We start from the raw sequence: 19,356 nt of genomic DNA on the forward strand, positions 1-19,356 counted from the left end.
CTGTGTCCAGCGTTCTGCCCCCCTGTGTCCAGCGTTCTGCCCCCCTGTGTCCAGCGTTCTGCCCCCCTGTGTCCAGCGTTCTGCCCCCCTGTGTCCAGCGTTCTGCCCCCCTGTGTCCAGCGTTCTGCCCCCCTGTGTCCAGCGTTCTGCCCCCCTGTGTCCAGCGTTCTGCCCCCCTGTGTCCAGCGTTCTGCCCCCCTGTGTCCAGCGTTCTGCCCCCCTGTGTCCAGCGTTCTGCCCCCCTGTGTCCAGCGTTCTGCCCCCCTGTGTCCAGCGTTCTGCCCCCCTGTGTCCAGCGTTCTGCCCCCCTGTGTCCAGCGTTCTGCCCCCCTGTGTCCAGCGTTCTGCCCCCCTGTGTCCAGCGTTCTGCCCCCCTGTGTCCAGCGTTCTGCCCCCCTGTGTCCAGCGTTCTGCCCCCCTGTGTCCAGCGTTCTGCCCCCCTGTGTCCAGCGTTCTGCCCCCCTGTGTCCAGCGTTCTGCCCCCCTGTGTCCAGCGTTCTGCCCCCCTGTGTCCAGCGTTCTGCCCCCCTGTGTCCAGCGTTCTGCCCCCCTGTGTCCAGCGTTCTGCCCCCCTGTGTCCAGCGTTCTGCCCCCCTGTGTCCAGCGTTCTGCCCCCCTGTGTCCAGCGTTCTGCCCCCCTGTGTCCAGCGTTCTGCCCCCCTGTGTCCAGCGTTCTGCCCCCCTGTGTCCAGCGTTCTGCCCCCCTGTGTCCAGCGTTCTGCCCCCCTGTGTCCAGCGTTCTGCCCCCCTGTGTCCAGCGTTCTGCCCCCCTGTGTCCAGCGTTCTGCCCCCCTGTGTCCAGCGTTCTGCCCCCCTGTGTCCAGCGTTCTGCCCCCCTGTGTCCAGCGTTCTGCCCCCCTGTGTCCAGCGTTCTGCCCCCCTGTGTCCAGCGTTCTGCCCCCCTGTGTCCAGCGTTCTGCCCCCCTGTGTCCAGCGTTCTGCCCCCCTGTGTCCAGCGTTCTGCCCCCCTGTGTCCAGCGTTCTGCCCCCCTGTGTCCAGCGTTCTGCCCCCCTGTGTCCAGCGTTCTGCCCCCCTGTGTCCAGCGTTCTGCCCCCCTGTGTCCAGCGTTCTGCCCCCCTGTGTCCAGCGTTCTGCCCCCCTGTGTCCAGCGTTCTGCCCCCCTGTGTCCAGCGTTCTGCCCCCCTGTGTCCAGCGTTCTGCCCCCCTGTGTCCAGCGTTCTGCCCCCCTGTGTCCAGCGTTCTGCCCCCCTGTGTCCAGCGTTCTGCCCCCCTGTGTCCAGCGTTCTGCCCCCCTGTGTCCAGCGTTCTGCCCCCCTGTGTCCAGCGTTCTGCCCCCCTGTGTCCAGCGTTCTGCCCCCCTGTGTCCAGCGTTCTGCCCCCCTGTGTCCAGCGTTCTGCCCCCCTGTGTCCAGCGTTCTGCCCCCCTGTGTCCAGCGTTCTGCCCCCCTGTGTCCAGCGTTCTGCCCCCCTGTGTCCAGCGTTCTGCCCCCCTGTGTCCAGCGTTCTGCCCCCCTGTGTCCAGCGTTCTGCCCCCCTGTGTCCAGCGTTCTGCCCCCCTGTGTCCAGCGTTCTGCCCCCCTGTGTCCAGCGTTCTGCCCCCCTGTGTCCAGCGTTCTGCCCCCCTGTGTCCAGCGTTCTGCCCCCCTGTGTCCAGCGTTCTGCCCCCCTGTGTCCAGCGTTCTGCCCCCCTGTGTCCAGCGTTCTGCCCCCCTGTGTCCAGCGTTCTGCCCCCCTGTGTCCAGCGTTCTGCCCCCCTGTGTCCAGCGTTCTGCCCCCCTGTGTCCAGCGTTCTGCCCCCCTGTGTCCAGCGTTCTGCCCCCCTGTGTCCAGCGTTCTGCCCCCCTGTGTCCAGCGTTCTGCCCCCCTGTGTCCAGCGTTCTGCCCCCCTGTGTCCAGCGTTCTGCCCCCCTGTGTCCAGCGTTCTGCCCCCCTGTGTCCAGCGTTCTGCCCCCCTGTGTCCAGCGTTCTGCCCCCCTGTGTCCAGCGTTCTGCCCCCCTGTGTCCAGCGTTCTGCCCCCCTGTGTCCAGCGTTCTGCCCCCCTGTGTCCAGCGTTCTGCCCCCCTGTGTCCAGCGTTCTGCCCCCCTGTGTCCAGCGTTCTGCCCCCCTGTGTCCAGCGTTCTGCCCCCCTGTGTCCAGCGTTCTGCCCCCCTGTGTCCAGCGTTCTGCCCCCCTGTGTCCAGCGTTCTGCCCCCCTGTGTCCAGCGTTCTGCCCCCCTGTGTCCAGCGTTCTGCCCCCCTGTGTCCAGCGTTCTGCCCCCCTGTGTCCAGCGTTCTGCCCCCCTGTGTCCAGCGTTCTGCCCCCCTGTGTCCAGCGTTCTGCCCCCCTGTGTCCAGCGTTCTGCCCCCCTGTGTCCAGCGTTCTGCCCCCCTGTGTCCAGCGTTCTGCCCCCCTGTGTCCAGCGTTCTGCCCCCCTGTGTCCAGCGTTCTGCCCCCCTGTGTCCAGCGTTCTGCCCCCCTGTGTCCAGCGTTCTGCCCCCCTGTGTCCAGCGTTCTGCCCCCCTGTGTCCAGCGTTCTGCCCCCCTGTGTCCAGCGTTCTGCCCCCCTGTGTCCAGCGTTCTGCCCCCCTGTGTCCAGCGTTCTGCCCCCCTGTGTCCAGCGTTCTGCCCCCCTGTGTCCAGCGTTCTGCCCCCCTGTGTCCAGCGTTCTGCCCCCCTGTGTCCAGCGTTCTGCCCCCCTGTGTCCAGCGTTCTGCCCCCCTGTGTCCAGCGTTCTGCCCCCCTGTGTCCAGCGTTCTGCCCCCCTGTGTCCAGCGTTCTGCCCCCCTGTGTCCAGCGTTCTGCCCCCCTGTGTCCAGCGTTCTGCCCCCCTGTGTCCAGCGTTCTGCCCCCCTGTGTCCAGCGTTCTGCCCCCCTGTGTCCAGCGTTCTGCCCCCCTGTGTCCAGCGTTCTGCCCCCCTGTGTCCAGCGTTCTGCCCCCCTGTGTCCAGCGTTCTGCCCCCCTGTGTCCAGCGTTCTGCCCCCCTGTGTCCAGCGTTCTGCCCCCCTGTGTCCAGCGTTCTGCCCCCCTGTGTCCAGCGTTCTGCCCCCCTGTGTCCAGCGTTCTGCCCCCCTGTGTCCAGCGTTCTGCCCCCCTGTGTCCAGCGTTCTGCCCCCCTGTGTCCAGCGTTCTGCCCCCCTGTGTCCAGCGTTCTGCCCCCCTGTGTCCAGCGTTCTGCCCCCCTGTGTCCAGCGTTCTGCCCCCCTGTGTCCAGCGTTCTGCCCCCCTGTGTCCAGCGTTCTGCCCCCCTGTGTCCAGCGTTCTGCCCCCCTGTGTCCAGCGTTCTGCCCCCCTGTGTCCAGCGTTCTGCCCCCCTGTGTCCAGCGTTCTGCCCCCCTGTGTCCAGCGTTCTGCCCCCCTGTGTCCAGCGTTCTGCCCCCCTGTGTCCAGCGTTCTGCCCCCCTGTGTCCAGCGTTCTGCCCCCCTGTGTCCAGCGTTCTGCCCCCCTGTGTCCAGCGTTCTGCCCCCCTGTGTCCAGCGTTCTGCCCCCCTGTGTCCAGCGTTCTGCCCCCCTGTGTCCAGCGTTCTGCCCCCCTGTGTCCAGCGTTCTGCCCCCCTGTGTCCAGCGTTCTGCCCCCCTGTGTCCAGCGTTCTGCCCCCCTGTGTCCAGCGTTCTGCCCCCCTGTGTCCAGCGTTCTGCCCCCCTGTGTCCAGCGTTCTGCCCCCCTGTGTCCAGCGTTCTGCCCCCCTGTGTCCAGCGTTCTGCCCCCCTGTGTCCAGCGTTCTGCCCCCCTGTGTCCAGCTTTCTGCCCCCCTGTGTCCAGCTTTCTGCCCCCCTGTGTCCAGCTTTCTGCCCCCCTGTGTCCAGCTTTCTGCCCCCCTGTGTCCAGCTTTCTGCCCCCCTGTGTCCAGCTTTCTGCCCCCCTGTGTCCAGCTTTCTGCCCCCCTGTGTCCAGCTTTCTGCCCCCCTGTGTCCAGCTTTCTGCCCCCCTGTGTCCAGCTTTCTGCCCTGGGCCCCCCCCCCCCCCCCGATCGCCGCTCTCAATAAAAAAAAAAACAAAACAAGTTTTACCTGACCGCGATCCTGCTCTGTCTGGTTATCGGTGGGGGCGGCCATCTTCCTGAGGCCGCGCGTGCGCAGGTGGAGCGCTCTGCTGCCTGGGGCTTCAGGAAAATGGCCGCGGGATGCCGCGCATGCGCAGATGGAGATCGCGGCGGCCATTTTTCTGAAGCCGAGATGCGAACAGGTAAATTCTGCGCTGCCGGCGACCCGCCCCCCGCATTGTGCCGCCCCCCGCATTGTGCCGCCCGGGGCGGACCGCCCCCCCCCCCCGCGAGCCAGATACGGCCATCAAAAGAGCCATATCTGGCTCGCGAGCCATAGGTTCCCGACCCCTGTGTTAGAAGAACAGTATTAAAATACTTGCACAAAACAGAACCTTGGAGGCAGAGTAGGGCTCTGTTTGTTTCCTTTCAGAATCCAAGGAAAGGGGTGAGTGTAACAAAAGGTTCTATCGCCAGATGGATCAGAGATGCAATATGTCTTGCCTATACTGCCAAAGGTCAAATTCCACCAGAAGGCATCAAGGCCCACTCCACTCGAGCCATGGCCTCGTCCTGGGCGGAGAAAACGGACGTCTCCATAGACGTGATATATAAGGCGGCAACGTGGTCATCTCCTTCCACCTTTTATAAACATTACCGTCTTGATCTATCATCTAAGGCCAACTTAGAGTTTGGCCGTTCAGTACTTAGTGATGTAGTCCCTTCCCAGGTGATTAGTCTTTGAAAGTCTCTCGTAGGGTGCTGTCGTGGCGATAGGAAAACCAGTTTTTACTTACCGGTAATAGAATTTTACAGAGTCCACGACAGCACCCGCACATTCCCCCCCCCCCGTAGTTAATCACTGGATTCCTGCACTCTATTGGAAGGTGTGCCTTTAGTTGTCACTCTTTAGAGGTGATGGTATTTAGTAATGTTTAAGTATATATGATTGTGTACTAACTCAATGGCGGTGTCCCTTATACTCTGAAACACAAACTGGAGTGGTGAGGGGGACCGCCCCTTTAAATCCTGTAGGTTCCTGTCCAGATGGTGGGCGGATCCCCTCTCTCTCGTAGGGTGCTGTCGTGGACTCTGTAAAATCCTATTACCGGTAAGTAAAAACCGGTTTTCAGTTTTGTGTTAATGATCTGACCGAGCCTTGGGGCGGCCTGTGGGGTCTTCATGTGGTGCTCTGATTAGGTATTCATAATGTAGACAGACTGCTGACAGGTCACTGATCCCTCACTCATCTGCCCCCTAGTTTACATAATGAATATATGTACATACTGAAGAAAAAGACAAAAACGCTTCTGCAGGTGCCTGCTCTGCAGCATAATCACATGCTTAGTGTCCAGTTAAGTCGTCTTGATGTTATTGAGCAAGTGTAAAAAAAAAAAAAAAAAATCAATTAGAAAATAATGCCTGCGCAGAAGCAGCTATCTGTGTGTGTATAGAGATCTGATAGCTGGAAAAAGTTTTTTTTTTTTTCTTCTCCGCAAGATGTCGCCAGCGCCTGAGAAATAGTAATTATCGGATCTCTATACACACCAGTAGTTGCTACTGCGCGGGCGCCATTTTCAAATTTATTTATTTTATTTTTTTGTACTTGCTCAATAACATCAAGAACAGTGATTACTAGGACACTAAACATGTGATTATGCTGCAGATCAGACACCGGCCTGCTGAAGGGTTTTTTGTTTTCTTCTTCAGGATGTACAGGTATTCATTATGTAAACTAGGGGAAGGTTATTGAGGGATCAGTGACCTGTCAGCAGTCTGTCTACATTATGAATAGCTAATCAGAGCACCACATGAAGTCCCCCGGAGCACGGGCAGATCATTAACACAAAACTGAAAATAAAGATTAAACAACCACCACAAGATGGATTTCATCACCAAGATATCATTTTAATAAAGTATAATGGCGCCGACCTGACACTGTACGTTACTAAGCACAATCCTGCTGACAGGTTCCCTTTAATAAACTTTATTTGGTTTACACAAAATATGTCCATGGCAGAAAAGGGTTAAACTTTTTTTTTTTTAAATACCTGCATTAATACAAATGTATACAGGAAGTATGCCTCTGTCATCAGGTTTATACCACCTTATCTGAGAGCAGAAATCCTGATACCAGTGATGCGTTACTTGCTGGACTGCTTAGTGTAGTTATGATAAAATCACATATACAAGAAGCGCTGTCTGCGTGAATGAAATCCTAGACAACTATTTATCCTTGAGTTGTGTATCCCCCTCTACCCAATGCTAACCGTATATTGTTCCGAGCCGCTTTTAATTTTATTTTTATTGCTTTTGTAATTTCCTAAAGTTTTAAATCTAAAGACCGATTTTATTCTCATTCTATAGCTTTAAAGTTGCACTACGAACCATAAAACATTATGATTGTCCAGAAAAGCAGCAGTTTCTGGTAAGTTTTATTTGCAAAAGTCAGTGACTTTTCAGATCCAACTGTTTTATGATTAAATAATTCATGTCTTGGAGTATATTTGTACTGGTTCAGTATCTTGAATGTGTATTTGCTGAATAATCCTCTTTATTTATACAGCAGGAGCCCTCACATAGCCTCAATATATACAGCAAGATTTTCCACATAGCACCCTATATACAGTATGAGCCATCACATACCCCCTATATACAGTATGAGACATCATATATCCCTCTATATACGGACACCAATCCCACACACACATTAAAAAAGGAGAAAAGAAAACACCTCGCTCCTGTTCCCCGGCACTCTGCTCCGGTCTTTGCTGTGTGCACTGACTCTACGTCATCACGTCTGCTGTCTCAGTCGCACATACTGACTGGTGGAAGGAGTTGGTTTTTCTGTCCTCCACCATTATATTCATCGCTATGTGCATCCTGAAGATGCATGTGTTCAGGACGTTTTGGGGACCGTACTGCTGTTAAAAAAAACCAGACATGTCGGCTTGTTTTGCCCACGGACACACGGTCCGTGGAAACACACTGACATGTGCACAGACCCTTTCACTTGAATGGGTCTACGTATGTGTCTCCAGTACGTCTGAAAACTGTCACCACACGTACCGGGCCCATGAAAGTCTGAAAGAGGACTAATTCTAAAAGTGTAATTTATTCTTTCTTCACCACCTAATGAAATTCTGTGAGGCTCATGTGGTGTCAATATGATCACTAATCTCCTAGATGAATTCAGTGGGGGTGTAGTTTGTAAAGTAAGGTCACATATGGGGTTTTTCTTCCGTTCTGGCACCTCGGGGGCTCTGCCAAGTGACATGGCACCCTCAAACCATTCCAGCAAAATCTGAACTCGCAATATGGCCATTTTTCCTCTTCTGAGCCTTGCACTGTGCCTCAAAAGTAGTTTTCGACCACATATAGGGCATTGGTGTACTCAGGAGAAATTACAAAACAAATTTTGGGGTCTATTTTCTCCTGCTATGCTTGTGAAATAGAAAACATTTGAGGGTAAAACAACATTTTTGTGAGAAAAATATATATTTTTTATTTTCACAGATAAACGTTGTAAACTTCTGTGAAGCACCTGGGGGTTCAAAGCGCTCACCACACGTCTAGATAAATTCCTTGAGGGGTTTAGGTTCCAAAATGGTGTCGCTTGTGGGAGGGATTCCACTGTTTAGGTACAGCAGGGACTTTCAAAACAGGTCATGGCATCCACTAATGATTCCAGCAAATTTTGTGTTCAAAAAGTCAAATGGCGCTCCTTCCCTTCCGAACCCTGTTGTGTGCCCAAACAGTTATTTTCACCCACATATGGGGTATCGGCGAGAAACAATTTTTGGGGTCCATTTTCTCCTGTTACTCTTGTGAAAATAAAGAAATTTGGGTCTAAAGTAAAACTTCTGTGAAAAGTTAAATGTTCATTTCTCCTTCGCCATATTGGGGGCACAGGACCATGGGTGTATGCTGCTGCCGCTAGGAGGCTGATACTAAGTGAATATAAAATAATTAGCTCCTCCTCTGCAGTATACACCTACCACTGGCTCCAGCCCGAACCAGTTCATGCTTCGTGTCCGTAGGAGGCACATGGGTCGGTCTTCAGACCACAATTTTTTATGTTATTTTATTTTTTTTATTACACAAAATTTGCTGGAATCATTAGTGGATGCCATGACCAGACCTGTTTGGAAAGTTCATGCTGTACCTAAACAGTGGAATCCCTCCCACAAGCGACACCATTTTAGAAACTAGACCCCTCAAGGAATTTATCTAGACGTGTGGAGATATGACTACTCTACCCGGCCACCGGAGATACACTGCGTGAGCAATTACCTCCTGTCAGTGTGTATCACTGAGCTGCTGTGAGAGAGTTCACTGGAGTTTATCAGCTGATCAGCTCCAGTGCTCTCACTTGCGGCACCGGTGCATGAGAACTTTCCCACGAAGCAGTGGTGCTGTAAGGGAGATCACCAGAGCTGATAACGGCAGCTCAGTGCTATGCACTGCGGGAGCGATTACCTCCTGTCGGTGTATCGCCGGCTGATGTCACTGCTCTCAAATTGATCAGGATCGTCGTGGGACATTATGGATTATCTTAACGGCAGACAGGAGAGGAATATTGTGGTTTATTATTTTATTTTTGTTGCAGTAGATGTTGGTTTTCGGTGGATTAGGTGTTCAGTAAATATGGTTTAATGTAAATTCAATAAAGGAGTCTGTATCATTATTTCAAATAAAGGACTTTACTCTGGTTGTCTGTGTTTTTATACTATACCACTGTGGGGTTAGTAATGGATACAGTAGGTGTCTTATAACACCTCTCTATTACTAACCTGTAGGCTTGATGTCACCTGACAATACAAAGGGGACCTCATCCCCACAAATATGAACCCCACTTGCCACCACTACAGGGCAAGTGGGAAAAGCGAGGCTAAGCACCAGAAGTGGTGCATCTTATAAATGCGCATTTTCTGGGGCGGCTGAGAGCTGATGTTTTAATTCTCGGAGGCCTCCATATCCCTGGCCCCTTCCTAGGCTATTAATATCAATCCACAGCTGTCTGCCTAGCCTTTGCTGGCTAGATTTCATAGGGGGACCCTATGTCAAAAATTTTTCTGGGGTCCCCCTGTAAACTAGCCAGTAAAGTCTAAGCAAACAGGTGTCAGCTGATATTAATAGCCTGGGAACCTTTATGGCTATTGGCTCCTTCCCAGAATATTAAGAACAGACTTCTGCTTTCCCTCTGCTGGTTGTTAAAATTACACGGGAGCCCACTCCATTTTTATATTCTTTAAAATTAACAGTTGCTGTTTGGTTACAGCCTATGTACGTTCGTTCTGTTAATGCTCCTACATAGGCTGGTGACAATGTGTGTGTTTGTGTTTACTTATCGGCTTTGTAATGAGGGTGTCGGGCTGACACCTTTTCATTACTAAGAGAGCACATAAGGATGAACAATAAAGCAAGATGAACAATAAAAGTACAAAACTTTATTTGAAATAATTTAAAAGACAAACAATGTTAAAAAAGTGCCAATATAGTGCAAGGTGATGAGCCAAATAAAGTAAGTGGCACCACCAGATGGCAGGCAAAAACAAGACGTCATACTAATAGACAATATAGTCAAAAATTGAAAATGCACAAATAAGTACCAACATAAATACAACTTGTATCCAGAGACTAGAAAAAATCATATAGTGTATTGACTATATTCCCATAACCCCAAAAATTACGGCTAAAGTGCCTGCAATACACATTGGATAGAACGCTGGAGCATAGATGTGAAGACCATATTATCCTACATTGATGTAATGGATGTAATAAGCATATCTTACCTCACCGTGCGATGGTGCCACTTCCCCTACGCGTGTTTCGGCGGCGTGCCATCGTCAGGGATAGCAATGAATACTCACTGCTCTCCACGCACATAGTCCCGGCGTGGAGAGCAGTGAGTATTCCGGTAGCTGTCCTTCAGCTTGTAAGCAGCGCATGACATCCCTGCCATGCGCTGCTTACAAGCATAAAGCAGCTGCTGGCATAGGAACAAGACGCTGCAAGGAAGCGCAGGAAGGGAAGTGTAATGGTTTGGGGGTTTTTTTAATGTTTTTCTAATGGGGCCATGCATACCAGAATGGGGATGGGGCCAATCATACCAGGATAAGGATGGGGCCATATATACCAGGACCGAGATGGAGGCCCTGCTTACCAGGATGGATAGGGGATATTGGTACAGAATTGACTACATTTTTTTGCTTCAATTTTTTTTTCTAATTTTCTCCTCTAAAATCTAGGTGCGTCTTACGGTCTGGTGGTCTGGTGCGTCTTATAGTCTGAAAAATACGATACCTCATAAAGGGAAACTGGTCAGAATTGTAAAATTTTGCCTGGTCATGAAGGTGAAAACCGGCTTGGGTGGGGGGTAAATGGGTTAAACCCTCAAACCCTGAAAGGGGATCTGTCATCCTGTTTCTACCACCGTGTCTGAGAACAGGGATCCTGATTGGACTACTTAGTGTGGTTGTGATAAAATCACTAAATATGCTGCCATATAACCCTCCATATTCATGAGCTCTTTATTACCTCACTTTTGATTGGAATCTTTCTGAATATGAAGAATGTACACCTAAATCTGTCTGTGTTGTGGACGCTGCTATACAGAGCGCAGCAAATTCCGTTTAAGTACCGAGACCTATTTTTCAATTCTTCTCACCCTATGTGGTAACAACTCTGGAATTCTTCAACTTCACTCCAATGATTTTGAGATTGTTTTTGTGACAGTGTTGGTGATAAATTTAGGTTAAAAATGTGCTCTTATTTATTTATGAAAGTATCAGAAATTTGGTAAAAAATGCTGAAAAATTAGCAATTTTCAGTCTCTGTATATCCCAAAAGTAGAATTGCTGTTTTCACAGATGACAGGGCTCAGAAGAGAAAGCGTGCAAATTTTGTCTGGAACAGATTTTGTACACAATGCCACGTTTGCAGAGCCCCTGAGGTGGTGAAACAGTGGAAACCCCCACACTTGTATATGGTGTGAGACAGTGACGGGAATCGTATGTAAGGGACGTTATGTATCTGCAGAATGCACTTAGAAGCATATGGAACCAGCTGGAGTGCATTGTAATCACAGTCACGGCAGTGATTACAATGCAGAATAAAAGTGTGGACTGGGTCAAGTTATTTGACCTAGTCAGTTTAGGAAAACTTATATTGGGTTTTTATTTTTGGAGAGATGTATAGGATGGTAGTGGGATGGATCTCACTCCCGTCCGGGTCTTACAAGTGGCCAGGGCCGGCGTTTGGCACAGGCAGACGCCTGGGGCCCCCACCTAGAAAGGGGGCCCCCTACCTCTGCAGCCCCTGTATGAAGTGCCCAGAAGGTGTACAGCAGTGGCGTCTCTCCCAAACCCCCCTTGAGACCCCCTCAGTGCAGTGATTTACTCATGTGGTCCCGGAGATCTGGGCTGATGGCTATAGGATCAGGTTTCACAGTCACATACAGCAGCCATCAGCATAGGTTCTGACCACTAAATCACTGCTTGTAATCTGACAGGGCGACCTTCTGTCACTACTCTCTGGATGACACAAGACAGGAATATTTTCTGCTGAATCAGGGCATTTATTATATAGAAATAAATGAATTCCCACGTGAAATAATAAGGGTAAATCATACACATATATAGTACAGGTGTGCATAGGAATCAGCGTTTTTGGTGCATTTTTTTTTTTTGCAGCCAAAACATGCTCTCTTGGCAGTAAACTGCTTTCAAAACACCCATTTTTTAGGGTATTTGCAGAGGATCCGGAAATGGCAGCCCTTTGGATGCAGCGGACATGTGCTGCATCCAAAGTGCTGCCATGTTTTGAACACAGGTGATTCCGCATGTGTTCATTGATCTGTGCGGAATCCCTGCGTCCTATACATTGCACGGGTGAGATTTCTCTTGTGGAGACTTGCGTCTACGCGAGATAAATTGGCATGCTGGGGTCTGGAGAGACGCGCAACATGTCCGTCTCCGCAGGTGAGGTGCAGGTGATAGTAGAGATGGAATTTCTTGAAATCCCATCCACTATACTGTAACATGTGGCCGCTGTGGGTTGGACGCTGCACAAGTACACAGCAGCCGACCCGCAGCATTTTCTGATTGTGGAAACACACCCTTAAGAACTTTTGCTGTTTGTTTTTTACAGTATGCATTTTGTCTACAGTACATGTTTAATAAAGTTAGTGTTATTCACAAAAAACGCAGCGAAAAACAACGTTGCAACATTTGCAGCATTTTTAAAACTTTTTCATTGCTTTCTACGGGTGAAAAAAATTGCTGAAAGAAGTGACATGCTGCAGATTTAAAAAAACGCTGCAGTTGTGAAATTCAGTCAGGAGAAAATAAAAGGGTGTGCAGGAGATTTCTGAAAATCTCAGTTTTTGCTTGTGCTGTAAAATGCTGTAAACTGCTGTAGCACTTTTTAAATCCCCTCCGTTTTACCTGCAGATTTACCGTGGATTTATCGCGGAATTACCGCGTTTTTTGTGCGGTTTTCAACAGCGTTTTTACACCTGCGGATTCCAATTATGGAGCAGGTGTAAAACGGCTGCGGAATTCGAACACAGAATTGACATGCTGCGGAAAATACAACGCAGCGTTTCTACGTGGTATTTTCCGCAACATGTGTACGGCGGATTTTGTTTTCCATACGTTTACATGGTGCTGTACAATGCATGGAAAACTGCTGCAGATCCACAGCAAAATCCGCAACGTGTGCACATAGCCTGAGAAACACGTCACCACTTCTGTATTTCTCACCCTCCTGGTTTTGGCTTACATATGCTGATTTGAAATACTGACCAAACACTCAACGTGTGAACGTGGCCTTAAACATATTGTAGACAAAGCAAACATCCTCACTCCAAAAAAAGCTGAAAAAAAGTGTGAAGAACACCACAAAACAAGCTGAAAAACAGGTGCTTTGAACGCAACATTTTTACTGCTAAAAGAAAAGGTTTTGGCTACTGAAAAAAAAAATGCTGCATGTGAACATAGGCATAGCGTTTCAGAGTAAGACTATCTGTGGTGTTGCATAGGACTGCAGGTGACATTTACTACATTATCTGTTCTCAGAGAGTTAGCACTGTTTTATCTGAAGAGTTAAAAAAAAAAAATTAAGAGGGGGTTGGGGGCAACTCTTTGTCTTGGGCCCCCAATCTTTTCTGACTCTAGCAATGCCCCTGCGTACAGCTAATAGTGGCAGACCCATTGGCCGATATGTTATCATTTGGGGCCCCCACTTTAAATTTTTGCCTAGGGCCCCACTTTGTCTAAAACCGGCCCTGCAAGTGGCCCATGGCCACGGTTTTCATTTAAACCTGAAGTTAAGGTTTGGGTGTGTCGGTTTGTGTTTGTAGTTATCACGTAGCAGAGCTGAATGTGCTGTGGATATATGCCTGTGTAAATCTAACACAGACCAGAGCCAGCGACGTGGGCAAACGTATTAGCACCCGAGAACCTTACAGGGGTGCAAGTGCCAGCAGCACTAGTCTTTATTTACCTGTTCCTGGCTGTGATACGGAGGGGAGCAATTTAATGTGTGCAGTTGCTGGACAATAAAGGACGTTTGATTTAAAGGGAACCTTTCAGCAGATTTTGCCGCTATAAGATGCAACCACCGCCTTCCAGGGCTTAGCTACAGCATTTTATAATGCTGTAGATAAGCCCCCGGTCCGACCTGCAAGTGAAGAAAAATAAGTTATATTATACTCACCCAGGGGGCGGTCCTGTCCGGTCCGATGGGTGTCGCAGGTCCGGGTCCTTCTCTTCCCATCTTGTGACACCGCCCTCCTGCTTCTTCATCGCCCTCCGGCATCAGCGCTCCTGCGCAGGCGTACTTCTCTGCCTTGTTGTGGGCAGATGAAAGTACTGCAGTGCGCAGGCGGCGGAAAGGTCTGAGACCCAGCGCCTCCACACTTCAGTACTTTACTCTGTCCTCAACAGGGCAGAGAAGTAAGACTGCGCAGGAGCGCTGATGCCGGGGAGCGATGAAGAAGCAGGAGGGCGGTGTCGCAAGAAGATGAGAGGCGCCAGACCTGGACCACCCCCCGGGTGAGTATCATATAACTTATTTTTCTTCACTTGCAGGTCAGACCGGGGCTTATCTACAGCATTACAGAATGCTGTAGATAAGCCATGAAAGGCAGTGGCCACATCTTATAGCGGCAAAATGTGCTGACAGGTTCCCTTTAACTTTCCTTTGTCACTGTCTCTCTAAATTCACTGGCAGAAACACCAGTGCCTTACAGTGGGTATAATTTTATGTTTTTATACAAAACAATTTTTGAGGGGTTTAACGATGAAAGATGAACTTTGTCATGTGCCTCATTGGTGCCAATATTTGAATGTCAAGCATCGAAAATAAAGCTGCAAGTAATAAAGTTCAGTGTATCGTGCGCCTATTCATCATTTCATCAACAGCGTGGAAACCCAAGTCTCTCTCCACAATATTCTTATCTTTACCACCATACACTGTGATAACTGATCCCTTGTTACTGTCCGAGGTACGACCACAGAGATCCAAAAGCCAGATTGTATCCTGGATTATAATACATTAATGACGGATGTAGATCTCTCAGATTAGGTCCTCAAACCATATAGGGCCATGCTGAAATAAAAAGTATAGTATGAAAAGCTGGCCATGCACTTCATACAGATGGCACTGTACAATGCTTCCTTGAGTTTCAGGAGGTAGTCATCAAGGCCCTAATATTTGGCAGTCAGGAAGGTGAGGGTCCCAGTACTTCTGAGACTGTTGGTGCTCATATTGTAACAGGTTAATGCTTTCCTGGTGACGTTCTCCAAACTGTGAGGAAGGGAAGAACACTATAAGTCCGGGGGTCACACTTGCGAGTTCAATGCAAGAAACTCAAACTCGCGCATCAAGTCCCAGCACTGTCGTCAGCACTCGGGACCGGAGCATGTGGCTGCATAGAAATACATGCAGCCGCACTCTCCGGTCCCGAGTGCCAGTGGCAGTGCCGGGTATTGATGCGAGAGACTCACGCGAGTTTCTCGCATTGAACTCGCAAGGGTGACCCCAACCTAAAGGTTCAGAGTATGCTCCAAGAGGTGAATATGAAGTTACTCAATTTTACTCTTGTGCCCAGAAAAACCTGGCCTTTGCATTAAGGATTGCTCCAAAGTGTTTAACACATCCATAAATTCATAAAATTTGGTTTTACCTTGTTAACCCAACACACTTTTATAATCTGATGTAGTCTGCACAACTTACACATAACAAACACCACATTATAAATTCATACACCAGTAAAGCCAAAAGCATTACTATAATTATGCCTTAATATAATTCCTTGAGTGGTCTAGTCTTCAAAAATGCAGTCACTTGTGAGAGGTTTCGACTGTTTAGGCACATCAGAGGCTGTGCAAACGCAACATGGCGCCTGCAGACCATTCCATCAGTCTGTGCTCCAAAATGTCACTCCTTCCTTTAGGAGCTCTGCAGTGTGTTCAAATAGCAGTTTCCCACCACATTCCGTACTCAGGAGCAATTGAACAACAAATTTTGGGGTCCATTTTCTCCTGTTACTCTTGTGAAAATAAAAAAAAAAATAGGACTCTATCTATTGTCTCTCCCTTCACATAGGAAAGCTGTTTGAGAGTAAGTGCAAGGCACAAACAGTACCGTAAATAGTGATTTATTTATTTTTTTTTAAACATAATTTGAGTATTGAAAATATGAGATGCAAGACTCTCATACCTGACTAGAAAATAATTGAAAAGCATAGTACACATTTCTAGGGCACATGAACATGATATAAAAAGAGTAGAAAGGTAAATAATAATATACCATATACCGTGTAGTTATTAGTCTTAAATTATGTTGAAATAATAAAAAAAAAAAACACTATATTTACTATGTTTGTACTATTGTAATATGTCGGGTGCGGTCTTTCATGGACTGGTGAGATTCTTTTTCTGTTTGCCACTGGAGGAAACCCACGCAAACCCGGGGAGAACATACAAACTCCTTGCAGTTGTTGTCCTTGGTGGAATTGGAACCCAGAACCCCAGCGCTGCACTTTACGATATCTGATTTGGATTATAACCCCCTATTCATGAACATGTTCTTCTATGGTGCCCTTTCTACATTGGTAACAGTCTGTAATATCTACACAGTATATGGTATATTGTTATTATTTACCTTTCTACTCTTTTTTTATATATATATATATATATATATATATATATATATATATATATATATATATATATATATATATATATATATCGTGTTCATGTGCCTTAGAAATTTGTATTACGCTTTTCCATTATTTTCTCATATTTTCACTCTTAAATTATTACTATGTTTGTACTATTATAATATAATAATATAGCTCTGACTGAAGTTGTGCCGGTGTCACCCCTGCAACTGAAACCTGTATGCTGCCGGGAGGAATTAAATTAATTGCCTCCCAGCAGTGATGTTCTAAATGCAGGCGCCAGACCGGTTCAGAATGCTATTAACCTGCAGAATAACCCAATATCTGCAGGTTTATCGCGTCTTTTTATGTCACAGGTTCCTTATGTCACAGGTTCCCTTTAAACCACTGTAAACCCACTTAACAATTTATGGGGTGTGTGTCACCAGAAGCAGAGGCTGTACAGTGGCACAATTTCATCTGCGATGCCACAAAATTGCTTTGTAACTTTGTTTCCCATGTGATTAGATATTTTCTCAATAAGCACTGTTGACTTTTTTTCCTTCTAGAGGATAATGAAGTCTCAGTGCAACTCCACTTTATTTTTCTCCCCTTGACTTATGATAACTTTTGTGTTCCTATATAGGTTTAGCCTTAAAAAGTGAATAATTATGCTTTCAATTCTATCATCCTCTAAGGAAAATGCTCGCAAAGACTTCGGCAATTTTATTGATTGGTGTGATTCTCTAATATCGGACTACAGAATTCGCTTGGGTAAGTAGCTTTTTTTCACTCGGCATATCAACCCCTGCGATAGCCTAAATGACTATATTGAATGTGATTGTAAGCCTGCGAGCAGGACTCACTCCTTTTGATATCGGAGTTATGCTTATTCTGTAATGTCTTTGTCTGTTTAAGCTCCGTCTAAAATTGTAAAGTGCTGCAAAATATGTTGGCGCTATAAAAATAATTATTATAGATGGCCTAGTTCTGCTACTTACCATGGGCAGTAAGGGTTCGTGTCCACTGTCTGGATTGACTGCGCTTTGGACGGAGTGGAAAACCCGCTCCGCCCAAAGCACTGCCCCCTTCTGTATGCGCGGTGATGCCGGATGTGTTCATTGCACACATCCGGAATCGCCGCACCCTATACATAGGACCCTGTTATTTACCTTGGGGCGACGTAGTGTCGCCACAAGGTAAACAGACATGCTGCGTTCTAAAAAGACGCGCCGCATGTCCGTAAACGCAGGGCCGCCGGATGCATATTCGCATGCATAGTGGAGACGGGATTTCATAAAATCGCCTCCACTATGCTGTAACATCTGAACGCTGCGTTTGTACGCAGCGTTCAATCCGCAGCTAATCCAGATGTAATCCGGCCCGTGGACACATACCCTTAGGGGACAGTTTTGGATATGCAGATTTCCTTGTGCAGTCTTAAGATTTGAGTATATGATTTATCCAGTTTCTCTTCCTGCAGAGATGATCTGTCTTCTCTCCATTTATATTTGACGCTAAAGGCTCCCCTTTCCTTCTCCATACACATTAGAAATAAGTCCCGTGAACCTGCCATTTAGGCAAGAGAATTTGATTGTCTGACTTTTATGAGGTGACCAAGGAATATGCTTGTTGAACGTCATTGCCCAACCCTTTTGTTTCCCCATAAGATAAGTGGCTGTTGTCATGTCTGGCATTGGATTACTCCTCTTTCTTAATTGAAAACACAAGAATGCTGGAAAATGTGGAGTAGGGAGAGAGAGCTGTCGGCCAACGGGTGTTTATTAATTGTATGTTCTTCTACTTCAGTCTATGTGGATTAGCACGTAATCAGCTCAAGGTTATCAAGCATGTCATTAAATATTTAAGATTGTACTCAATCTTTTGAATCAAGCATACCACCTTTTCTACGGGGACTAAGGGTACTGTCACACAGTGCAATTTTGATCGCTACAACGGTACGATTCGTGACGTTCTAGCGATATCCATACGATATCGCAGTGTCTGACACGCAGCAGCGATCAGGGACCCTGCTGAGAATCGTACGTCGTAGCAGATCGTATGGAACTTTCTTTCGTCGCTTGATCACCCGCTGACATCGCTGGATCGTTGTGTGTGACAGCGATCCAGCGATGTGTTCCCTTTTAACCAGGGTAAACATCGGGTAACTAAGTGCAGGGCCGTGCTTAGTAACCCGATGTTTACCCTGGTTACCAGCATAAACGTAAAAAAAACAAACAGTACATACTCACATTCCGGTGTCTGTCCTCCGGCGTCTCAGCTTCTCTGCACTGTGAGCGCCGGCCAGCCGGAAAGCGAGCACAGCGGTGACGTCACCGCTGTGCTTTCCGGCTATGGCGCTTACACAGTGGAGAGAAGCAGAACGCCGGGGGACAGACACCGGAATGTAAGTATGTACTGTTTTTTTTTTTTTTTACGTTTACGCTGGTAACCAGGGTAAACATCGGGTTACTAAGCGCGGCCCTGCGCTTAGTAACCCGATGTTTACCCTGGTTACCCGGGGACTTCGGCATCGCTCCAGCGCCGTGATTGCACAGTGTGACCGCAGTCTACGACGCTGGAGCGATAATCATACGACGCTGCGACGTCACGAATCGTGCCGTCGTAGCGCTCAAAATTGCACTGTGTGACAGTACCCTAAGGGGGAACACTTCTCATTGTGGAGAGTATCTTTACGCCAGTTTGAAAGTCAATAACACATGTCTGCAAATGGAGTGTCTGGTTTGGCTTTTTATCCTAATTCATGTGGCAAGGCTCAATAAAGGGTCAACATTGACTTTTAGGATTACTACTTCCAACATGTGGCTCTAAAGTCACTGCTTTTAATGTGTAAGGTGGCTATTTCCATATTTCATTTCCCAGAGGAGCATTGCATGGCTGAACAATCTTCCTATGCAACTTGGCACTCTCCACAAGGAGAAACTTGCACCCACTGTCAAAGTCCTGATTGCATGGAAGAGGGGTAAAAAACACAAGACACCGGTCTGCGAATGGAGGTTCTGGTTTGGTTTCTTCTTCTAAATTATGTGGCAAGGCTCGTTAAAAGTTTGATGTTGACATTTGGGATTGCTACATCCAGTAGTTGTCCCTAGAGGAGTTCAAGCACTCTTGCTCTCTGAAGATGATAGTTGCCTTTTCTGTGTACACACATTTTTTTGTCTCTTCGTTATTGTAATTTTTTTTTAATAAAAAGTTTACCTGAATGAAGGGTATATGATGAAATGGATAGTTGTGTAGAAA

General features: G+C 48.3%; 1 protein-coding gene across 11 annotated transcripts in view; it reads left to right on the top strand.

The window, feature by feature from the left end:
* PWWP3A (PWWP domain containing 3A, DNA repair factor) overlaps positions 1-19,356 on the top strand; it is a 159,886-nt gene that overhangs the window by 113,253 nt on the left and 27,277 nt on the right. For all 11 annotated transcript variants that reach the window (XM_077271036.1, XM_077270985.1, XM_077271073.1 and 8 more), the window contains 2 exons: positions 6,294-6,354; positions 16,794-16,869. In XM_077271036.1, coding sequence (XP_077127151.1) covers positions 6,294-6,354; positions 16,794-16,869 — 137 coding nt within the window. The remainder of the gene's footprint in view (positions 1-6,293; positions 6,355-16,793; positions 16,870-19,356) is intronic.

Source organism: Ranitomeya variabilis, chromosome 1, assembly GCF_051348905.1.
Source record: "Ranitomeya variabilis isolate aRanVar5 chromosome 1, aRanVar5.hap1, whole genome shotgun sequence".
Taxonomy (NCBI): Eukaryota; Metazoa; Chordata; class Amphibia; order Anura; family Dendrobatidae; genus Ranitomeya; species Ranitomeya variabilis.